We start from the raw sequence: 23,881 nt of genomic DNA, 5'->3' as shown, positions 1-23,881 counted from the left end.
CTGATTCAGTGTGGCATGGAGACTTTTCTCTTCTTTGATTCTTTTTCCACTAGCTGCTGTGGTCAAAAGAGCTCACCTCTCAGATTGAGAATTGCCACTGAGGGGCGGCTCGCCCACCTGTGCAGAGTGCTCCTGTCAGTGGATGTGTTGCTGTTGAGGGGTGGCCCGCACACCTGTGTGGAGTGCGCCTATCAGAGCGGGCGCTGCTTCTCGGGAGCCCTGCCCACCTGTGCGGAGTGACCCATCAGAGCGGGCGCTGCCACTGGGAGGCCCTGCACACCTGTGTGGAGTGTGCCTATCAGAGTGGGTGTTGCTGTTGAGGGGACAGCTTGCCCACTTGTGCGCTCCCGCTAGGGGTTGGACAGGAGCTTCTCCTGCTGGGGGGCTAGCATGCTGACCCATGCTGGCCCTCTGGGGGGCACGTGCGTGTGCACTCTAGTGCTTCCTTTGGGGGCATGCTGCTGGAGGGTGCTTGTGCCCTCTCGCAAGTCTACTGTGGGGGGTGGTATGCGTGGACCCCAGCAGGTTCAAGTATATTGGTGCGGGTTGGTGCCCACGAACACTGTCCCTCCACTGTAATGGGGGGGGGGGGGGCTTATGCTCGGGTCCAGGTGTCCCTGCTGGGCTGGTATTGAACACCAGCAAGCCTGTGACTGTTGTTCAAGTAGTCCGCATGGACCAGGGCGCCTCAGGTGGCGTTCCAATGCCTACCAGTCCCCGGGTCCGTGCTGGGGGGCGCGGGTTGGCTGGTGCAGACAGGTTCAGGCTCCCCAGCTGGGGCTTTGGGGGATGCTGGTCTAAGGTGTTTCCCAGTCACTTTGTTGAGTGCTGCTCCACCTCTGCTAGCTCCCGTGTCCTCCCAGAGGCTGTAGGGTCCTAGAGCCTCCAGATATGGGGTTCTTTTGTTCCCTTGGGGTAGGGAGGGGGAGGGAGGGAGCTCTAGCTTCTTTGTAGGGTTTGGGTCTCTGCTAGAGTTGGTCTCCTGTTATGGGGTGGGGGGCAATGGGGAACTTACTGGTCCTGGATTGTGTTTGTGTCCCGCGCTGCTGTGGGCTCTTTGGGGCTGTGGTGCTGGGGTGTGGCGATCAGTTGTTTGGTGGTGGCGTTCCCAGCTCTCCCCGTCTGGCTCTTCCAGTCTGCGCCACCTGGTTCCCCTACTGTTGTTGTCTGTTCCTGGCCTTTCGATCCCGCACCTCCGGTCCCGTGCCACCATCTGTCTCGGTCGGTCTGCGCTCCGTCTGGGGGCCGTGGAGCTCCTGCTGTCTGGACTCTGCACTCCTGGTGTGACTTTTTGGCTGTTGCTTCTCTGGTCGCTGACGGTCTGCGGTCCCATTTACCAGTACCGGTTCCCCTTTCCCAGCCTGGCCCTGTTCAGTGTATTTTTTTCTTCAGAAGTGTCTGTTGAATGCATTTTCTCACTTTTTTTTCTGTTTAGCTTTTTGAGCTTTTTGCATATTCAATATATTAATCCTTTATCTGTTGAATAGATGTTGGTAAAGAGTTTCTTTCTTTCCGTGACTTGTCTTTTACGTCTACTTTTTTTCTTTGATATGCAAAATCTTTAATTTGATTTAGTCCTGTTTGTCAATTCTTGCTCTCATTTTTGGATAATCGGAGTCCAATTCAGAAAATAATTGCCTATGCAAATATCTTCTAGATCTTCCCTTACATTTTCTTGTGGCAGTTTTAAAGCTTCAGGTCTTAAGATCTTTGGTCCATTTGGACTTCATTTTTACACAGGATGAGAATTAGGGGTATAGCTTAAGTTTTCTACATGTAGATATCCAATTTTCCCAGTACCATTTGTTGAAGAGGCCATCTTTTCTCTAATGTAGGTTTTTGGCTCCTTAAAGAAAGGCAGATGGCTGTAGTGTGTAGGTTTATTTTGGGGTTTCATGTCTTTTGTTTAATTATTTTTGTGTGTATGCTTTTGTGATAGTATACTGTTCTTATGACTGTAGGTTTGTATTAGAATTTGAAGTACAGTTTTTATGCTTCCATATGAATTTAAGCATTGAGTTAAAAATGGCATTAGGACTTTAATGGACATTGCATCAAATCTGGACATTGCTTTTGGTAGTATAACCATATTATTTCTGCCAATGCATCCATTAATTTTGTTTATCTGTTTTATGGTATTTCCTATTTCCTTCTTAAAGGTTGTATAGTTTCATTATAGAGATCTTTCACATTCTGGCTCAAGTTTGTACCTGGGTATTTAATTTTATTTGAGGCTATTGTGAATTTTAATGTTTTTCTGATTTCTTTCTCAGCATGTTCATTGTTGGTTTATAGAAATGCTAATGATTTTTGTATGTTTTTTAAATATTGTACTACATTGCCAAAAGTGTTTATCAGATCTGGAAGTTTATTTTTTGTTAATTAAAATTGGGAGGGAAGAAGTAGGAAACAGTGAAGGAACAGGAGACATTGTACAAAAGGAAATGTAGTGGGAGAAAAATAAGGGAGGAGGTAACAAGTTGTACAAGAAATGTACTCACTGCCTTATCCATGAAACTGTAGCGCCTTTGTACATCATTTTGACAATAAATTTTTAAAAAAGGAAATGTACTCATTACCTGACCCATGTAACTGTAATCCTTCTGTGTATCACCTATATAATAACAGTAGATTAATGATTAAAAATTAGAGTCTTTGGGGTCTTTTTACCATAGAATCAAAGCATTTATTAATAGGGATATTTTGACTTCTTTCTTCCCTATTTGAATCTTTTTTATCCTCTTGCCTAATTGCTTTGGCTAGGAATTCCAATACAATCTATAGTAAGAGTGAAGGTGAGAGTGACACCCTTGCCTTTTCCTGAATGTTAGGGGAAATGGTTTCAATTATCTCCTTGCTGTTTCCTGTAGGTTTGTTTTGTTGAGATATCGTCCTTCTATTCTTAGGTTACTCAGAGTTCATAATCACAAAAGGATGCTATATTTTCTCAATGTCTTTTTGTGCTTCAATTGAGATTATCATATGACTTTGGTTCTTGATCGGTTTATTGCTATATTGCATTTGTTGCATCCCAGAAATGAAAGCAACTTGGACATGGTGTGTCATCTTTCTAGTACAATGGAAAATTCAGTATGCAAATAGTTTATTGAGAGTTTTTGTGTCTAATTTCATCAAAAAGATTGGTCTGTAATTTTTTCTTTGTTATGTCCTTTTTTGGTTTAGTGTGAGTGAAATATTGATGTCATAGAAGAGCTTGAGGAGCGGTGCTGTTAGTTTTTTAAAGGTCTGTTATAATTCAGCAGTGAATCTACCAGGTCCTAGGCTTTTCATTTTTGGAGACTATTCGTTCATTATAGTTTGGTTTAAGTGGTTTCTATCCTTTTGGTTTAATTTTTCTGGTTAAATATATGTGGAAATGTATCCATTTCTTATAGACTTTCCAGTTTATTTGACTGTAGGTTTTCAAATTCTCTCACACACATAAGGATTTTCGTTGATAGTTGTGATATTCCCCCTTCACCTCTAATTTTCTTATGTTGGGTCTTAGCCCTTCTTTTGGCTAGATAGGCTAAGAGGTTTATCAAATACATTTATCTTTTCAAGGAGTCAACTTTTTGTTTCATTGATTACATAATGGTTTTTTTTTGTCTCTAGTAACTTCTGTATTAAGATGGAATCTTAATGCAATTTAGATTTGCCTTTTATGTCTCAGGATGTTGAGCATTTCTTCATGTATCAGCCATTTGTATTTTTTCTTCTGAGAGTTTCTTGTTCAATTTGCTTGCTGGTTGTAAGTTATAATTACCTACATTATTCTAACTGAAGTAATTTTAATGTTCAAATATGACTGTAGTTGAGGTGTTGTTTCTTAATACCAGGAATGTGGCCTGGTAACTAGGCCTTCTCCCAGTACTCAGGGAACCAGGCTAAAATCCTATACCGCTGAGACAGAGGTTGGTTGCCCACTTCTGAGCTGTGATCATTTGTTTATGTGCTGGGGGCTGTTGTTGCCTATACAGTATGTTCCAGGCAGGTTCCCACTTGTTCTACACAGCCTCTGCTTTGTGCTTCAAGAGACCTTCTGAAGGAAACAGAGTGGGAGGGGTAGAGTGACCTGAGCACCGAGCTTTATGTCTGTCAGCACACTGCAGTGCCACCATGGGTACCTCTCTCTGCTTCTGATGGTGCCCCCTACCCTGCTGCCGGCACCCAGTGGTGGTGTCATGAGTATCCAAAGTCTTCAGGGTCCTATTAGAAACTTTCCTTTTGCTTAACTCCCACTTTTAGGTATTTCCCATCTCTGTGATGGCCAGAATATGTCAGTCCCAAACAATCTGCCAAGATGGCATCTTGCCCTCTGAGATAATGGGAGTGATAGCATGTCCTTCATCCGCAGTGTCACTGTTTATCATATCTCTGGCCTGGTTTTGAGGCTGGCTTGATGTATGGACTTACCTTGTAACCAGCATTGGTAGTCTTCCATTGGATCATCTGCTTGACTTTGTAATGGGGTCTCCAGCTTCCTTCCTGCCCCTCTGCCCCCACATTCCTGCCAGGGAGGGCTTTGGAACCCCCCTTTGCTTTTTGTTTCTCATTGCTTGATTACTTTGTGGTTTTCTGCCTTCTGATGACCTTTTGGGTAACTCTGGATGCAGCTGTTGTTTTTCTTCAGAATGTAGTTTCTCTTCTAAGTTACTAGACACTTCTCTTTTGTGGAGTAGAAAAGATAGATGCTTCTAGGCCACCCTACCTCCCCCCCAATGTATTTTTTTTGGTCTTGCTTTTTGGCTTAGATTTTGAGAGTAGTTTATGTTATATGAAGTTAGAACTAATTAAATATGATGGATTATAGTATTTTGTTCCATAAAAATCCATGCAGAACAGACATTTAGATAATTTGTAGTATTGGCTATTATGAGTGCTGCTACCAAGAACACTTTATACCTATGTCCTAGGTACATGTGCAAGAATAGCTGAAGGGTATTGTGGTTTGTGGATTATTAGGATGTAGGCTTGTGAATTATTAGTATATATATATATATATATCTTCAACTTTCATAAATAAAAGCAACTATGTTTCATTAAGTGAGATATTATAAAGTCCACTTAAGTATGATGAGTATGTTTGATAAGATGTTCCATAACATTTGGTTATTGTCAGCAGTAAATTATTGGTCAATATTTTTTCCCAGTGTTTTATTTGACCATCATGGGCCATCATGGCTGGATTATATTTTTTCCTTTTAAAACATTTTTTAGAATCATCTTCAATTTGGACAATTGTCAGTTACAGGTATTGAGAATATTTTCTTTTATTTTGTGGCTTGTTTCTTCATTTATTTTATAGTTTTATAGAATAAAGAGTTTTATAGAAATGAACAGAGGTTTGTTTATTTATTTTTACAGTACAGGGAATTTAACCCACAGCTTTAGGCAAGCTACCATTTGAGCCATACCTTTAGTCTTTTGTTTTGTTTTTGAGATTGGACTATTATTTTTCCTAGTGGAATCAATCTGGAGATTCTTTTGTTTTCATATACTGCATAGTTGGGATTAGAGGTGGTGTCAGTATTCCTGGCTAATTAATTTTAATGCATGCTAATAATTTTTTTCTTTGTAAATTAATGTTTTATTTTGATTTAAATAGGAAATACATCCTCTAGGATCATGAAGTTATTTACTTATATTAAATACTAATAGCTTATAAATTTACGTTTTATACTTAACCTCAATCCTCCCAAATTGATTTTTCTGTGTTAGAGGTACAATTAACTTTTATCTTCCATGTGACTGTACTCAGCCTTATATTGTTAAAAGGTTGTTTCAATTTACTATTTTGCTATATCTTTCTTGAATAAAACAAGACTGTGTACTACCTTTGCATTTTCTTTTTTTCTTTTTTTTTTTTTTGCCAGTCCTGGGCCTTGGACTCAGGGCCTGAGCACTGTCCCTGGCTTCTTTTTGCTCAAGGCTAGCACTCTGCCACTTGAGCCACAGCGCCACTTCTGGCCATTTTCTGTACATGTGGTGCTGGGGAATTGAACCGAGGACTTCATGTATATGAGGCAAGCGCTCTTGCCACTAGGCCATATCCCCAGCCCCATACCTTTGCATTTTCTAAATTGTTATATTGGCTCATTTGTCTCCTCATCAATACGATACTTTAATAATTGTTACAACTTTATATTAAAAGGTTTTTTTAGGGGGTTGAAATCAGTGTCATACTTGCTTTGCAGGTATTCTATAATTAGAGACATAATCCCTATCCTCCCCTCTTTTTTTGCTTTATTGTTCTAGATAAGGTTACCTTTGTTTTGTCTGCAGCCATGTATACATCCCATGTAGCTTTGATTACAGATGTATACCACCAAGCCCATGCTGAGTTGGGAGGTTTCAATGGTTTTGTCAGGGCCCAGCCATGAACCATATTCCTCCTGATCTCTACCTCTGGAGTAGCTGGGATTGTGGGGGGGCTTTACCCCCAGCCCCCCAGTCTGCTCTTGACCAGCGGGAGAAATGGAAGAAACACTCCCCGAACGGACAAGCCAAGAAAGTTGACTTCCTCTTTCTGATGTAACGTATCCGGGCAAGTCCCACATGGGATTATAGGTATGAGCTATTATGTTTGGCCTATATATTTTATTATTTAAAAATTTAAAAATAATTTGTAGTTTTATTAGTTCATCACCCCTATATTTATTTTTGATATCTGATAGGGCAAATCTTTTTTATTCTTTTGCCAACTTTTGGCCTTCTGCATTTCTATAAATATCGTAGAAGCAGTTTATCAAGCTTAGCAATAGGGTTAATAACAACCCACTGGGATACTGAGTGATGTTTTCTGGGAATGAACATCTTTATAATTTTGAGTCTTCACTTCCATGAACTTGCTACAGATGTGGGTTTGTTGAAGGTTTCTTTAATGTTTATCAGAAAAGTGTTTAAACATATTCCACAGAGATAGAACGAAAGTTACATTTTTGATACAATTATGTTACCTGTTTCAAATTCCATTTTGTACAGAAGTATGGATTTTAGAAGTTTCCAAATTGTTCTCCAGCATGGCTTTGCCATTTTACATTCCTCTAGCAGGGTTTGAAAATCCAGTTACTCTTCATCCTTAGTGTTTAGTTATTATAACAGGTGCATAGTGGATCCCTATGGCTTTAAAGTACAATTTCTTAATTGCTAATGATGAGGAGCATCTATCTTTTCATTGCTTAAATGCCAACCACATGGCTTCTGAGTGTTGAAGTGTCATTAATTTCTTACCCATTTTTAAGTTTGGTTTTGTATTGTTGACTTGTGAAAGTTCTTGCCATGCTTTTGGATTCAAGTGCCTTCCTGGAAATGTAAGTGGAAACTGTTTAGCTTGTTTATTCATTCTCTCAATAGTATCACTAGCAAAGCAAGCATTTTTAAATTCAGATAATTGTTTTCTTTGATGGATCATACTTTGGTTTTTATTTCTAAGAAGGCTTCCCAGCATCCATTCATGAAGATATTCTCTGAGGTTTTCTTCTAAGAGTTTCATACCTTTACATTTTTGAAGTCTTCAACTATTTCGCGTCAATTCTTACATAAGATGTGAGGCATGGTTCTTTAATTCCCTTTTCCCTCGTTCCTACTCTATTTGCTGAACATCTTTTCCACTGGATCATTTTTACTTACACCTTTATCAAAGGTCAAGTAACTGTATCTGTGTGGCTTGAGTTTATTTCTGGATTCTGTTGACTCCATGTATCTCTCTGGCAGGATAAACTACTTTGAAGAGAAAGCTTTTTTTTTTTTTTTTAATAATGATTATTTATTGTCAAAGTGATGTACAGAGGGGTTACAGTGCTGGGGATATAGCCTAGTGGCAAGAGCGCTTGCCTCATATACATGAAGCCCTGGGTTCGATTCCCCAGCACCACATATACAGAAAATGGCCAGAAGTGGCGCTGTGACTCAAGTGCCAGAGTGCTAGCCTTGAGCAAAAAGAAGCCAGGGTCAGTGCTCAGGCCCTGAGTCCAAGGCCCAAGACTGGCGGAAAAAAAAAAAAGTCCAAAGCGTCAGAGGGGTTACAGTTTTGTACGTTAGACCATGGGTACATTTCTTGTACTATTTGCTACCTCCTCCCTCATTTCCCCCACCCCTTCCCCTTTTCCCTCTCCCCCCATGAGTTGTTCAGTTGGTTTACACCAAATGGTTTTGCGAATATTGCTTTTGGAGTCGTTTGTCTTTTTATCCTTTGCCTCTGATTTTGATATTCCCTTTCACTTCCCTAGTTCTAATACCAGTATATACAGTATCCAGGGTACTCAGATGGGATATAGTGATAGCATGGGGACAACCATAGGAAGGGTATACAGTATAGAGGATCATCAAGGAAAGGAGCTTTGGTTTCACATGGCATGTTAAAAGTAATTCCAACAGTGATATAACACTCTTTTCCATAACATGGAGTTCATTTCACTTATGTGTTCGTAAGGGCATAGCTATTGGGCTCTTGTGATCCTCTGTTGTATCTAGCCTAAACCTGTGCTAATTATTCCCTATGAGGGAAACCATAGAGTCCATGTTTCTTTGGGTCTGGCTCACTTCACTTAGTATAATTTTTTCCAAGTTCTTCCATTTCCTTATGAATGGAGCAATGTCATTCTTTCTGATAGAGGCATAAAATTCCATTGTGTATATGTGTAAGCTTCTTTTAAAAAAAAATAAAAGTTTTGTTTTCTGTTTTAGTACCGGGGCTTGAACTTGGCCTTCATCCTGTTGCTTGGCTTTTTGTGTGTGTGTGTGTGTGTGATTCATGGGGCTTGAATCAGGGCCTCAGTGCTATCCCTGAGCTCTTTTGCTCAAGGCTAGTCTACAACTTTGAGTCACAATAACACTTCAGTTAACATTGGTTAATTGGAGATAACCATCTCCAATTTTTTTGTGGTGGTTAATTGGAGAGAAGAGTCTCACTGACTTTCCTGCCTGGGCTGGTTTTGAACTGTGATCCCCAGATCTCAGTCTCCTGAGTAGCTAGGATTATAGGCATGAGCCACCAGCTCCCAGCTTTGTTTGGCTTTTTTTTGCTCAAGGTTAGTGCTCTACCAGTTGAGCCACAGTTCCACTTCTGGCTTTTTGCTGGAGATAAGTGTCATAGACTGTTCTGCCTGGGCTGGCATTAAATCGTGATCCTCAGATTCAGCCTACTGAGGAATTATGATTGTAAATGTGAGACAACAGTGTCAGGTTTCATTCTAAAAGTTTTAAAGTCAGGTAGTTTAATTTCTTCCACTGTCTTCTCTTTCTAATTCATGTAAAGCTATTTTTTCTCATATAAATTGAATAAAAATCTTGACTCTGTTGACAAAAGCACTCTGTGATTTTGATAGGTATGGGATGCAATGCAGAAATCATGTTGGAGCTAATGGATGTCTTCACTGAATTGGTCTCCCAATCTGTGAGTACAGTGCCTTTCTTGACTTCTCTCATCATTCTTAGTTTGTGTTCTCAGCATATTGGTCCTTTGTGTGCTTTGCGATTTTTTTACCTGTGAATTTCTATCTTGGGATCTTTTTATTTTATGTGCAGGGCCTTGTTTCTTCCTCAGCTTTTTGGTGGTTAGAGAAAAGAGCCTCAAAGACATTCCTGCCCTGGCTGGCTTTGAACTGTGATCCTCAAATCTTAGAGTATAGGCATGAACTAGTGCGCAGCTTTATTTTGGATCTTGAAGTTATATATATATATATTTTTTTTTTGGCCAGTCCTGGGCCTTGAACTCAGGTCCTGAGCACTGTCCCTGGCTTCTTTCTGCTCAAGGCTAGCACTCTGCCACTTGAGCCACAGCGCCCCTTCTGGCCGTTTTCTGTATACGTGGTGCTGGGGAATCGAACCTAGGGCCTCGTGTATCCGAGGCAGGCACTCTTGCCACTAGGCTATATCCCCAGCCCCCTGAAGTTATATTTTGAACAATGTCAAATTTCAATTACCTGTTCTCATCTTATATAAATAGGACTTTTGAATTGTCCTTGTATCCTTCAACCAGTCCTAATGTGTGTGTATATATTCCTTAAAAGGTTTTCTATGTAGACAGTCATATCATTTGCTAATAGGAGCATTAAAGAATGTATATTTCTGGATATTATTTTCTAATGTTGAGAAATTTTGTGTCTGTGTTATAAAGGATAATACAGAGCCCTGGCTGGCTTTGAACTGTGATCCTAAGATCTTGGTCTCCTGAGTAGCTCAGACTATATGCATGAGCCACTGGTGCCTGCATAAATATTCTATTCTTGATGGTGGACATCACATCTCAGCATCTTCAGGTAGTGACATATTTTTTTTCTTCTCTTTTTTTAGTTTGTTTTGGTGATATTTTCCTCTGAGGTCACTTTTGTATAAGCTTGCAGATATATTGGTAGAAGATTATTTTAGCTAAGTGTCAGTGGTACATACTTATAGCTACTTGGAAGGCTGAAATGGACTATGGTTCGAGGCTAGTCTGGCCAGAAAAGTCCGAGACCCCTTCTCAAATGAGAGCTGGGCCTGGGGATGTGTAGCTGTTTTCCTTAGCTAATATAGGAAGTTTAACATGGCCTAATATAGCCTAACATGGATCATGCCTAGGGCTTGTGCCCAGGAAGAGAGAACCTATTTCCAAATACATAGCAAAAAACGGCTGGAGGCATGACTCAGTGCTGAGTACACGTCTGGAAAGTGTGAGGCCCTGAGGTCAAACCTCAGCACCTCCAAAACATACATTGTCTGTAGTTATGCCATTTTCACTTTTGGTATCATGTGTTTATTTTCTTTTTCTTGGTATAAATGAGTTTGGGGGAGGGGTGATAAAGACCCAGCCTTCTTGCTTTATATTGGAACAGAGCAGGAGAGGAGAAAAGCCCTATCAACTCAGAACCCAGTGTAGGACTGTCAGGATACTCAGTCCTTTACTTTAATCTCATGTTCCATACACATTAACCTATGTGGTCACTTCATGCTGCAAAATAATGATTTAAAAAAGCACCACGACACTGTTCCAGTAGAGAATATTTATTGACATACTAACATGCTTACATTCAATGTAAACTAAACACATGCCAATCAGTGAAATATAAGAAATATAAAGAAAAACATGACATTTTCATATTTTAGAAGCCAGTACATGTTCAAATAGAAAATCATTAACCTTGATATGTAAACATTTTTCTCAGTCTTAAGACTTAAGATCTCTTAAAGTACAGTTTTGCATGTGGATTTGCACTGAAGTCTGAATGTAACTGACTTTGGAATCTCCAGCTGTGAGAATGGTGGAGAGCTGGCAGAGTGCCTTCCTGTGTTAGGACACCACTACACTTCCAGTGGAATGGAATGCTCTTCATGAGCCACACAGGTAAGAAGTAGTTTTCCAACTTCTAGCTAATATGTAACTTTTAGCAGCTACTGAAAATTTCAGGTTTTCAAAGAATATGATAATTAGTTGCAGATGTTGAATAAAATCACTTAAAATAGTAATAGTGATAGCTCACTATTTGTGAGCTAATAGTGAGTAATAGTACTAACAGAGCTAATTAGCTAATAGAGCTAATTTGTGAGTAATAGTGATAGCTCACAAAGTGCTCACACTTTGTGTGCTGGGCACCAAACTAAACTGTTTGCACATGTGTAAATCAAGTCTGTTTTCCTGTGATGCCAAAGCTAGAGCAGTGAAACACTGTTATGCCATCCACAAGACCTGGCTCTACTGTTGGAAGGTGACTGCTTAGAATGTGATCTGTGGTTCATTTACCAAAGTATAATTTACATTGTTAGAATAAGAAGCAAGAGTGACTCAAGTGGAACAAAACCCATTGTTCATTTAAATATTTTATTTACAAGTCTTTTCCATCATGATTACTCTAATAAGATAATAAATACACAGACCTCATGTATTCATGCAACACATTTCACAAAGGAACAAAAACACAGTACTATTCAATCAAGAACCCAAATGACTGTATACAAAGTGCTTTAAACAAAGGACCTTGTAAGACATTCAGACATGTTTATTTTAATACATTCTAATAATTTCCAAGGGCTGAATCATTTATAAATAACATTTAACCCCCCTATTTCTCTTTAGCAGTGAAAATTAATATTTGAGTTAATCAGAGTAGCAGGAGTTCCATCATTTATTGCCAGGTCACATGGCATCAAAATGAAACCGATGGGCTTCTTGTCTCTTTTCTCTATCATCTGCTTTCTGAAAAAGAATTTTATAGTAGTTTATAAGTGAAAAATATTTGGAAGACACATTTGTGAAATACAAGTGAATAATTTTAAAAACCCTCAATAATTAATAGACAATAGGTTTGAATTTTGTGATACTGGGCTTTGAACTCAGGGCCCTGTACTTACTAAGCTGGTGCTCTACCAAGTCAGTCATATTTCCAGCCTGTTTTACTCAGTTTTTGCTTACCAAGAAGCTAGGTCTGGGCTGGGGATATAGCCTAGTGGCAAAAGTGCCTGCCTCGGATACACGAGGCCCTAGGTTCGATTCCCCGGCACCACATATACAGAAAACGGCCAGAAGTGGCGCTGTGGCTCAAGTGGCAGAGTGCTAGCCTTGAGCGGGAAGAAGCCAGGGACAGTGCTCAGGCCCTGAGTCCAAGGCCCAGGACTGGCCAAAAAAAAAAAAAAAAGAAGCTAGGTCTACAGGCACTAATGACTGACACCGGCTAATAGGGGTTATCTTATAACACAATGATCTTATAAAATATTTTTGTTTATAATAGCTATTTTGTAATTGTTTTTAATCAACAAGAAATGTTCATTAGATAATTAGCTTGTAATCATTTATGATTCTATAAGGATAGAATCAGTGATTGCATTTGCTGCCCAACCTTAACACTGATACTAATGATCCTAAACAATTATATCAGCATTTATTAATTATTCTTTCGTTAATGTATTGATCTTGCAGATACTCATAAAAATCCTGTTTTATATTTTATTCTAGGAATGTAAAGACTAGAAGGAAGAAAAGTGAAACATCCTGTATTGTACTTCAGGATATAAAATGAAAAAAGTTTCTTCTAGCTTTGGGTGTGGAAAAGAGCACTGGAAACGGTGGTGGGACACTCATTCCAAGTGGAAGAAAAACGTGAGCGATGTGGAGAGAGTGGGAAAGCATGGTATCAGAGACCAGGAAGGAAACACGGATGGCCTGAGTCTGCCAAGGAGATTCTTGCTGAGGCAATAATCAGAAGGGCAGCTGATTAATCTTATGGGTAAGAAAGAGGAGATAGGAGGCTTTACAATACTGTTTTGAAGTGCTTGCAAGGAGTCTGTAGAGACAGAAATGAGAAAGAAATGAGAGAGAGAGAGGGAGATATGAAGTTACATTTTGGCAAAATAGTTGGAGGCATGCTTTAGATGAAGTTGGAAGGACAGTATGAAAGAAGGAAGTAAAGGCCTAGAGCAGATGCTTGGGAGGAGGGCAGAAACCCACAGACTGCCTCAGAGGAGCCACAGCTCCACAAGGTGCTACATCATGCCCTACCTTGCAGTGTCATGCTACGCAGTGCCACTGTGTACAAGGTGAAGTATAGACTTGCATTCAAACTTCTATTTTTAGCCACTGTTTCATACTTGTTCTAAGCCCCAAGTATTTAGGCTGTTTTCCGATTCTTTGCAAAATGATAAAATTAATTTCCTTATTTTCATAGAGGAAGAGCTTTGGAAAATATCAGACTATGTTCTAATACTTCTGGACACAGTATGTGAAGTCTTCCTTCAACTTACCTTTCAAGCAATTTTAGAGTTAACTGAATATAAACATTATGTTATTGTTTTGGCAATGTGAGTGACTGGAAATATATTGGCATAATTAACATGTTCCCTTTCCCATAAAGGACCAGATAGGATTAAATATGGTGATTAGAGTTAGCAAAAAATGTTTATGATGATATGAAAAGCCAAAGAGAGTAGATAGAATCAAAGAAAATACCTCTTTTTGGGTGCAAAAAGCCTTTTTGGGGGGCATTGTTGGAACTTGCTCATCAAGTATTCAGTATTGTTTTCTTTCTTTAGTAATGCTAAGGATCAAAGGCATGGCCTCACACATGGTAGGCCATGCCTAGCATTTTTTTTTTTTTTTTTTTTGCCAGTGCTGGGGCTTGGAACTCAGGGCCTGAGCACTGTCCCTGACTTCTTTTTGCTCAAGGCTAGCACTCTACCACTTGAGCCACAGTGCCTTCTGACTTTTTCTATATATGTAGTGTTGAGGAATTGAATCCAGGGCTTCATGTATAAGAGGCAAGCACTCTACCACTAGGCCATATTCCCAGCGCCACCCATAACTCTTCAATACTATTTTTAAAGAGCAACACATGAGCCAAAGCTAATGCATTTAAATAAACAAACCTTTTCTTGCCAATGGAGAATGCCAATGATTGCCAAGATGAAAACACAGACCCCAACAAGAGCTATAGCCGTGAGTAGAACAATGTTACTTGGTGTCAGATATAGTTTGGCACTCCAGCTGTAGGTAACAAAACACTGCAATTATGAAATGCAATTTAATAACAAGCTTAAGTTGAGATGAAACCCTCAAATACTTTATTAATGAAAATTCCATTCACTAAATCATTTACCTTCTAGCCAATCATTAGAAGTGAAATAGTTAGATCGCATTTCTATGGTGCTAATAAGATGGTGGTGTAGCTATTCATTAGAAGTAGAACAAGTTGGATTACATTTCTATGGTGCTAACAAGATGGTGGTGCAGTAGTGCTTGGGTTTTCCTTAGCACTGAAGTAAGATTTTCTTTTTTGTGTGTGGTGCTGGGGATCACGCTAGGGAAAGCAGAGTTTTTGAAGAGATATTTTGGTATTTTCTTTTTTTGGAGTTTGATCCTCTGAAATTATTATTCAATAAACCTATCATTTCTTCTTTATAGTAAACTTTGGACAACCAAAGAAATAATTTTTGCATTCTGATCTACTGAATCCTAAGTAAATGAAACCATGATCTTGGAAGCCGTTAGCCGCATCTGACTTTCTCACCCTGGTCACACATGTAATGTGACCAACTAAAACAACCCTATGTCTGAGTGTATACAGATGTACAACTTCTACCATTTCCATGTCACCTTGGAGGGTGGTGACAGATGAATCTTCATTGTCACCTTGTCTGGATTAAATGAGAAGCATGGAATTAGTAATGTACACTTCTGTACTTTCTGTGTATGTTGGTGACGATATTTCCATAGAGGACTAGATCATAAGGCTCTGACCCAAAGAATGTGCTAGTCCCTAATGTGATGGTATTGTCCCAAGGGGGGATGAAAGGTAGGATATGGGGCCTAGCTGGAAGAAGTACGTCACTGAGCATGGCCCTTGGGGGCTATACCTTGCTGTCGCCTCTTCCTTTTTCTGCTTCCTGTCTGCTGTGAAGTCAAGAACCTCTTCCAACACACTCTTGCTGGCATGATTTTGCTCAAGTGCTTAGGGCCAAGAAACCATGGCTTAAACTCTCTGAAACTGTGAGCAAAAAATCCTTCCTCCTATAAACTTCTATCAGTGGCCACAGTGATAGGGAAAGTAATAGAGAAGATTTACATTTTGTATTGATCTTTATGTTAAAACCTACAGAAATGACTTTAGTACTTCATTGTTTATGGTAGTATGAAGACTAAAGGCTATAAGTATAAACAGAACTAGCTCTTCTCTCCTAAAACAGTACAACTTGCAAATTCTGAAAAAAACCTAAGACATTGCAAGTGGTTATACACATAGATTCCTTTTCTTTTCCCTGGGACTAGAAAATGGCTATATTTTCATTTACAAAATTTAAAAAGGTAAGCTCATTCTGATGAATTGCAAATAGCAATTGATTTATTTTGGGATAATTAAAATTTATTGATACATAAGTTAGCTTCTAGTCAGTCTCAAAATACACCTCAAAGTAAAATCAATTTGGGTTTTATTATGTACATAAATTTGAAAAGTACACTTTAGAAAGAGTAAAAGGAACAGGAACAATGTTGAGTTTATAGAAGAAAGCGATTTGCAGAATGTTTCAGAAATTCAGAAGGCTAAACTTTAAGAAAACAAATATTACTAATTGTAAGAGTTATTCAATTGGGTAGCCAATAAAGGAGAACACCACACAATATTCAGGCAAGAGAGAGAAGCTTATTCCTGAACTGCTGGCCTGCTGTCAAGTCCACAGGCAAGAGAGTGAGTCACCCCTGGGCGATGCCTTTTCCTGGGCCTGGGGCTGGGAGGTGTGGCCCGGTGGATTAGGGTGTGACCTCAGGGAAGGGGGAGGTAACTGCCTCCAGGTGTGTCAGTTACCTGAGTAACTGGGAGGAGACTACAACAGGTTGGGGCATCTGCACGGAGCCCTCCCAGGGGTAGACCTTACACTAACTAGTTGATGTAAGCTACTCCAGAGTACCATACTCACAGTTCTCAACTACCAGTCCCTTTTCCTTCTTCCTTCCCTGTGCTATCTTTCTCCTCTCCACTCTCTATCTTAGACATCATGCCACTATGTGGCTGTCTCAGTCTTTTGATGCTGGGACTGTGCATGTATACATATACACTTGGCTTCAAACTAGTTTTTTCATGACATTTTTTTTTTAAAAAGAGTACTATTTTTTAAATAACCTAGAAACTAGGACTATAAACATTTTAGTAAAAAGAAAGTAGGACAAGAAAGCCAGTATTTAGTTGTCTTCTTGAAGGCAGTTACACATCAATTTCTTGCATATCTTTCAGAAATAACACATGTATGGATGTATGCATATATATTTTCTTAAAAAATTGCACTGTCACTTATTTGACGTATTTTTCTGCATTTTTTTCTTTTGGTGCTTGCTATTCCATATTAAGACACTGTGACTTCCCCAAAGAAACAGAAAAAAAAATGCATGAACTGATTCTAGTTATCACTGACATTGCCCACTCTAACTTTTCACAAAGAGCAGGGTTGAGAACAGAGTTCAGCAGCAGAGCGCTTGCTTGGCTTGGTGCAGGCCCTGAAACCACTTACTGGCACTGTGAGAAAAAAACTCCCAGATATTAGAATTTGTAACCAGTAAAACCAAAGACTAATTTATTTAATCAGAACATGTAGAAATCTGCAATTAATTAGCATGCTTTAATTAATTCATTCATTTTTGCCAGTACTGGGGCTTGAACTCACAGCCTCATGCTCTTGTTAGGCTTTTTTGAACACGATTGGTACTTCTACCACTTGAGCTACACCTCTAGTCCTAGCATTTTACTGGTTAATTGGAGATAAGAGTTTCATGATTTGTCTGCCTTGTTGGCTTCAAACCTCAATCCTCAGCTCTCACCCTCCTCAGTAGCAAGTATTATAGTTTTGACAAACCAATACTGGAAATCTGCTTTTTTTTTCCAAGTAGGAATGAATTTGTTCTCCATGAAACATGTCAGGTACCTTTTGTTAGGTGTGGTTAGTCATTTAAAATTTGCTACAATCAAATTAAGTGACAGGCTCTCATGAGAAGAGAATGAGAATAAGATAGTTGGTGAAAGTCCTGGTTGTATGTGCAGTTCAGAGGTGACAGCTTTGCGTTTGTTTTAAGCAAGGCCATTACCTTCGAGGGGTGTTGTGTGGATACGGAATGACAATCAGCTGGGAATTTGGAATGATTGCTGTCCACTCTTGTTTTCTCACTGACTGGAAAAAATTAAAAAAAAATGAACACCTAGAACATTTAAGACACAAAATTATTCTCTTACATAAGGAAACAACCTCAATTGCTTTAAGAAGCTGAGATCTTGGGTATGGATTATGATAGGTGCATATTTATTTATATATGAATTTGGGGGAAAATAGGGCTCTATGTAAAATTTTCTGATCTTTTCAGGGCAGGATTGTTTTGCATCTTCTTAATTCATTCACTCAGTAAATATTTCTTAGACACATATAGCAGGCATTATTTAAAGTGATAAGAATATCTTTTACTTAAGTTGAGAGGAGAATGACAAAGGGCACATTATTCTATATTCTACATTATTCTACATTCTATATTTGTGTTTAGCACATACACATATAAGGGCATATTAAAAGTCTTTTAGTTATGTTAGTAAAATATTCTCTATACTTGTTAAGTGATGAAAAATGTAGAAAAGCAGGAAGAGATGGTAGAAAGTTGTGAAGTGTAAGGGCAAAGAAATGAAAAAACTATTTACTATCTTCAAACATGATATGCCTATAAAAGATAGGCTAAATAAGTCAGTGCCAATCAATACTCTTATTCTTTAAAGATATTAAAGATACTTGGATTATCTGAATTCAAATTTAATTGATTTCAAATTATTGAATGCAAATATTTATAAAGTATTAAAATAGAGTAATTATAAACAAACTAAGTTCTTACTTACCTTCTCCCCAGATGGGCGAGGAATGCCAACAAGAAGATGGTCAAGAAAATTTGCACTTCGACCTAAGCCAAGCACGCTGTATGGAAGCTGAAGAGCTAAGTGTGCCGACTGGCTGAGCTGTGCCGCTGGGGTCATGCAAACAAAGTAACACAAAAACCATTGCTGGAAACATGGCCCCCATCAAACATTACAGTGATGAAATGTTCAGAATTCAGGTAATACAACTTATTCTTAAAGGCAAACATTGACTTCATTAATATTAATAATTCACATTTATAAAATGAAGCACCTTTGAGATTTAATTCGCATTCATTAAACATTACCCATTTAAAAGAGTACACTTAAGTATTTTGAGTGAATCCGAAGAGTTTAGCCTGACATACCATAATAAAAATATTACACTTGGCTTACAAAAGAAACTCCACACTAGCAGTGTGAACTTGTGTCCAGCCACCACTTTTAGGTGTAAGGAAACTGCTTCCTGTCTCTGCAGACTTCACACACAGCTGTCCTCATACATTCTAAGGTCTGTTTTAAATTGGCACCTGGCTTAATGGTCTCATGATTCAGTCATGCTTTAACACCTCATTGTTTAACTTCCAGGTAATATTCCATAATAATAAGTATACTACATTTTGTTTTGTGAAATAATTTGATTGACAGATATTTGAATAATTTCTACTTTTTTGCTACTATAAATAATATTAATGTGGAATTAAGATACTTTTTTGTATCTGTTGGTTTTCCTTTTGATTACAGACTTAAGAGTGTTTAATATTGGTGGCAATACTCAATCTGAGAGGTGAGCTCTCTTGACCCACAGCAACTAGCAGGGAAAGAATCAAAGAAAAGTCTCCACTCCACGCTGAATCAGCGACCCGCGAACCCCCAACAGGGGCCCACAAGGGTCAGCACAACACAGCAGCAGAGCACAGTCCTGCAGAGAAAGACACAGAAACTACCCACCCCTAGCTGCAGTGAGGGTAACCGCCTCGGCAACAACCGAGACGATCATGCTCACTCATAGGACCGTAAGGTTCAAGAGCCAAACTCAAACCCGGAGCCATGATATAAACAAGTCCCCACTGATGGACCAGCGGGAACCAGCACAAAGCTAAGCCAAGGCCCCTGAAAGTGCAAAAACTCCAGATGTGTAAATCACAAAGAAATAATACAAATTTCATGAAAGGTCAAGCCAACTAGTCAGCTCGAAAAAGTAGCACGACCAAGGAGGAGATGGAGAATAAAAAAAAAAACTGAGGCTAAGATAGAAGAAATGATCGAAAGCCTCAGGAACGAATTCAGAAAACAATTCCAGGAGTTTAGAATGGAAGTCTCGAAGGAACTTCAGGAAGTCAAGAAAGAAATGGAAGCAAAAATAGATACAGTCTACTCCTCTGTTAAAGAACACCTGAACATCCGCAGAAACAAAATGCATGAACAAAATTGATTCAAAACACACTCATTAAAAGAAGAAATTAGGGGCTGGGGATATAGCCTAGTGGCAAGAGTGCCTGCCTCGGATACACGAGGCCCTAGGTTCGATTCCCCAGCACCACATATACAGAAAACGGCCAGAAGCGGCGCTGTGGCTCAAGTGGCAGAGTGCTAGCCTTGAGCGGGAAGAAGCCAGGGACAGTGCTCAGGCCCTGAGTCCAAGGCCCAGGACTGGCCAAAAAAAAAAAAAAAAAAGAAGAAGAAATTACCAAAATGAGAGCTGATCTGGCAAACATAAACACCTCACTCGCCTCGATGAAAACAACACTCAAAGACACATCACAAAGAATTGATCATCTTGAATCTCGAGTCTCACTTTTGGACAACGGAGTCGGCTGATAAGGACCAGATTACTGCACTCCAAGAAACTGTCAAACCCCAGGGCAGACTAATCCAGGAGATAGTGGACAGGGAGAAGAGATATAATCTACATATAATCGGAATAGATGAAGGAGAGGAGTACCAGAGCAGAGGTACACAACACATATTCAATAGAGTTATTACAGAGAACTTCCCCAATCTCACAAGGGATAACCTCACCAAAAAACAGAAACATATAGATCACCTGACAGACCAGACCCTAGAAAATCCTCGCCTAGGCACATAATTATCAAGGCCTCAGATCTCAAGAATAAAGAGCAAATTTTGAACACAGCCAAAATGAAGAAAGAACGATATTACAATGGAAAAAAGATCAGAATCACGGTAGACCTCTCCACACAAACTTAGAACACAAGAATAGCCTGGAAGAACACAATCCAAGTCCTCCAGGCCAACAACTGCCAACCTACCCAGCAAAATTAGAATTCACCTTCGAGGGAAAAACCAGATCTTTCCATAACCAGGAGGAAGTAAAGAATTATGTGAATAAAAAAACAGCCGTACAGTGAATTCTAAGAGAGGAACCCCACCCAACAGAAAATATACAGGACCCCCAGACAAACAGAAAGAAACTGCAATAGCCAGAGCCCAACAGGAAGAGCAGCTCAATAAAGACAAGAAAAAAAGGAGAGGAAAAACAGCCTAACAGGAAAATGGAAGGGAAAAAAACCACACTTATCCATGATCTCTTTGAATATAAATGGTATAAACTCTCCGATAAAGAGGAGCAGACTGACAGAGTGGATCTGTAAACAAAAAGTTGCTATCTGTTGTCTTCAAGAGACCCATCTTACAGCAAGGGACAAAAACAGGCTCCAAATGAAAGGATGGAGCAAGATCTTCCAAGCAGACGCACCTACCAAAACGGCAGGAGTAGCCATGCGGATTTCAAACAAGCTGGACTTCTCATTAAAATCAGTTCAAAAAGATAAAGAAGGGCACTACATTTTTTTTTTTTTTGGCCAGTCCTGGGCCTTGGACTCAGGGCCTGAGCACTGTCCCTGGCTTCTTCCCGCTCAAGGCTAGCACTCTGCCACTTGAGCCACAGCACCGCTTCTGGCCGTTTTCTGTATATGTGGTGCTGGGGAATCGAACCTAGGGCCTCGTGTATCCGAGGCAGGCACTCTTGCCACTAGGCTATATCCCCAGCCCCGGCACTACATTTTAATACAACGAAAAATCCAGAATCAAGACATCATGGTGATAAATTTATACTCACCGAACAAAAGAGGCCCTAAATATGTCAAACAAATTCTCTCAGAACTATAGACCAAGATAGACCGAAACAAATCATAGTGGGAGACTTTAATACTCACTCTCTCCAAGAGACAGATCCAACACACAGAGGATTAGCAAGTGAGCCGAAGATCTAAGTAACACCATATTCCACATGGATCTGACAGATCTGTACAGAGTTTTTCACCCTACAGAGACCGAATACACATTCTCCTCAGCAGCCCATGGAACATACTCCAAAATAGTTCATGTCATAGTCCACACAAAGAACCTCAGCAAATATGAGTATTGATGTTATCCCATGTATCTTATCTGATCACAGTGGAATCAAGGTAACCCTCAATAACAAAGGATACCATAGAGGCTATACAAATACTTGGAGGTTAAACCCTTCACTGTTATCAAACACTTGGTTTACAGAGCAAATTAAGGATGAAATTAACGAATTCATAGCCACAAGGACAATGAAAATACATCACAAAGAAACCTATGGGATCCAGCTAAGGCAGTGCTGAGGGGGCAAGATCATTGCCCTCAGCACACACATTAAAATAATAGAATCAGATCAGGTGAATAACCTCATGATGCAGCTAAAACATCTGGAGAAACAAGAAAAAATTGAATCTAAAATGACTAGGAGGAGAGAGATCACAAAGATTAAAGAAGAGATAAATCTGATTTAAAATAGAAAGACCATTCAACAAATAAATAAAACTAAAAGCTGGTTCTTTGAGAAAATAAATAAAATTGACAGACCCCTCGGCAAGACTTACAAAAAAAAAGAAGAGAAGAGACTCATATCCGTAAGATCAGGGACTCCACTGGAAAATTTACAACAAATACACAGGATATTCAAACAATAATAAGAAACTATTTCCAGAACCTCTACTCACTAAAGAATGATAATTTTACAGAAATGGATCAATTCTTAGAGAAGTAAAAACTGCCCAAACTGAATCAAGAAGAAATAAATCAACTAAATAAACCAATAACTTACAGCGAGATACAGGAGGTAATCAAGAGCCTCCCAACAAAGAAAAGCCCAGGCACAGATGGATTCACCAATGAATTCTACAAAACGTTTAGTGATGAGCTAATACCAATACTCCTCAAACTCTTTCGCAAAATAGAAACAGAGGGAGAAATCCCAAACTCATTCTATGAAGCTAATATTATACTCATCCCCAAACCAGGCAAAGACCCAACAGAAAAAGAGAACTACAGACCAATATCACTAATGAACACAGACGCAAAGCTCAACAAAATACTAGCTAACAGGATCCAGAAACTGAACAAGAAAATTATACATCATTATCAAGTAGGCTTCATCCCACAGACACAAGGATGGTTCAACATCTGTAAATCAATAAATGTAATTCACCACATTAACAGAACTAAGACCAAGAACCATATCATCATCTAAGCCGATGCCCAAAAAGCCTTTGACAAAATACAACACCCATACATGTTAAAATCCCTGGAGAGAGCAGGAATAGAGGGAAAATTCTTTAAAACAATAAAAGCCATATACAACAGACCAACTGCTAATATCATATTAAACGGGGAGAAACTAAAATCATTCCCCCTAAAGTCAGGAACAAGACAAGAATGCCCACTCTCCCCACTTCTTTTCAACACAGTGCTGGAATCCCTAGCCATAGCAAAGAAGATATCAAACTATCCCTATTTGCAGATGACATGATCTTATATCTGAAGGACCCAAAAAATGCAGTCCCCAAACTCCTAGACCTAATAAAACATTTTGGCAAAGTAGCAGGATACAAAATCAACCCACAAAAGTCAGCAGCTTTTCAGTACACCAGCAATGTACAAACAGAAAAGGAAATTATGGAAATAATACCATTTACAATAGCTAAAAAAGAACAAATTACCTAGGAATCAACCTAACTAAAAATGTGGATGACCTATTTAATGAGTACTATAAAAATCTAAAAAGGGAAATCAAAGAGGACACAAGGAGATGGAAAGACCTCCCCTATCTTTAGGAACTACAGATCTGTTTTCTAAACTAGCTATAGCATAACTTGATGGGAGAAATAACAACTGGTCAAGTATGATTGATAGCAATTAATTGTATATTTCAAAATAGCTACCACATAGACTTTGAATGTTCCCAACACAAAGAAATGGTATGAAGTGGTGGATATGGGAAATAACATGATTTGATCATTTACACATTGTATACTATACTGAAATGTCACACTGCACTCACACAAATATGTACAATTGCTTTGTGTTAAATAACAAGGTGGCATCATTTCATGTTCCTACCAGCAATGTATGAAGAAGCTTCCAATTTCTTCACATCTGTACTGGCACTTTTTTGTTGTTGTTGGTCATGGGGCTTGAACTCACGGCTCTTCAGTGCAAGCCACCATTTAAGCCACAACACTACTTATTGTTTTCTGGTGATT

The 23,881-nt window shown here is 39.2% G+C and overlaps 1 protein-coding gene across 1 annotated transcript in view; it reads right to left on the bottom strand.

Annotated features, from left to right (window-relative positions):
- Window positions 1-11,787: 11,787 nt before the first annotated feature.
- Window positions 11,788-23,881, bottom strand: part of Itfg1 (integrin alpha FG-GAP repeat containing 1) — a 174,147-nt gene continuing 162,053 nt past the window's right edge. The window contains exons 15-18 of the mRNA XM_048355677.1: window positions 18,333-18,457; window positions 17,543-17,625; window positions 14,338-14,455; window positions 11,788-12,175 (exon numbers count right to left, since the gene is read on the bottom strand). Of these exons, the coding sequence (XP_048211634.1) occupies window positions 12,116-12,175; window positions 14,338-14,455; window positions 17,543-17,625; window positions 18,333-18,457 (386 nt within the window). The 3' untranslated portion in view covers window positions 11,788-12,115. The remainder of the gene's footprint in view (window positions 12,176-14,337; window positions 14,456-17,542; window positions 17,626-18,332; window positions 18,458-23,881) is intronic.

Source organism: Perognathus longimembris, chromosome 10 (assembly GCF_023159225.1).
Source record: "Perognathus longimembris pacificus isolate PPM17 chromosome 10, ASM2315922v1, whole genome shotgun sequence".
NCBI lineage: Eukaryota > Metazoa > Chordata > Mammalia > Rodentia > Heteromyidae > Perognathus > Perognathus longimembris.
The sequence above is the reverse complement of the archived record's forward strand: the minus strand, read 5'-3'. Positions and strand labels throughout refer to the sequence as shown.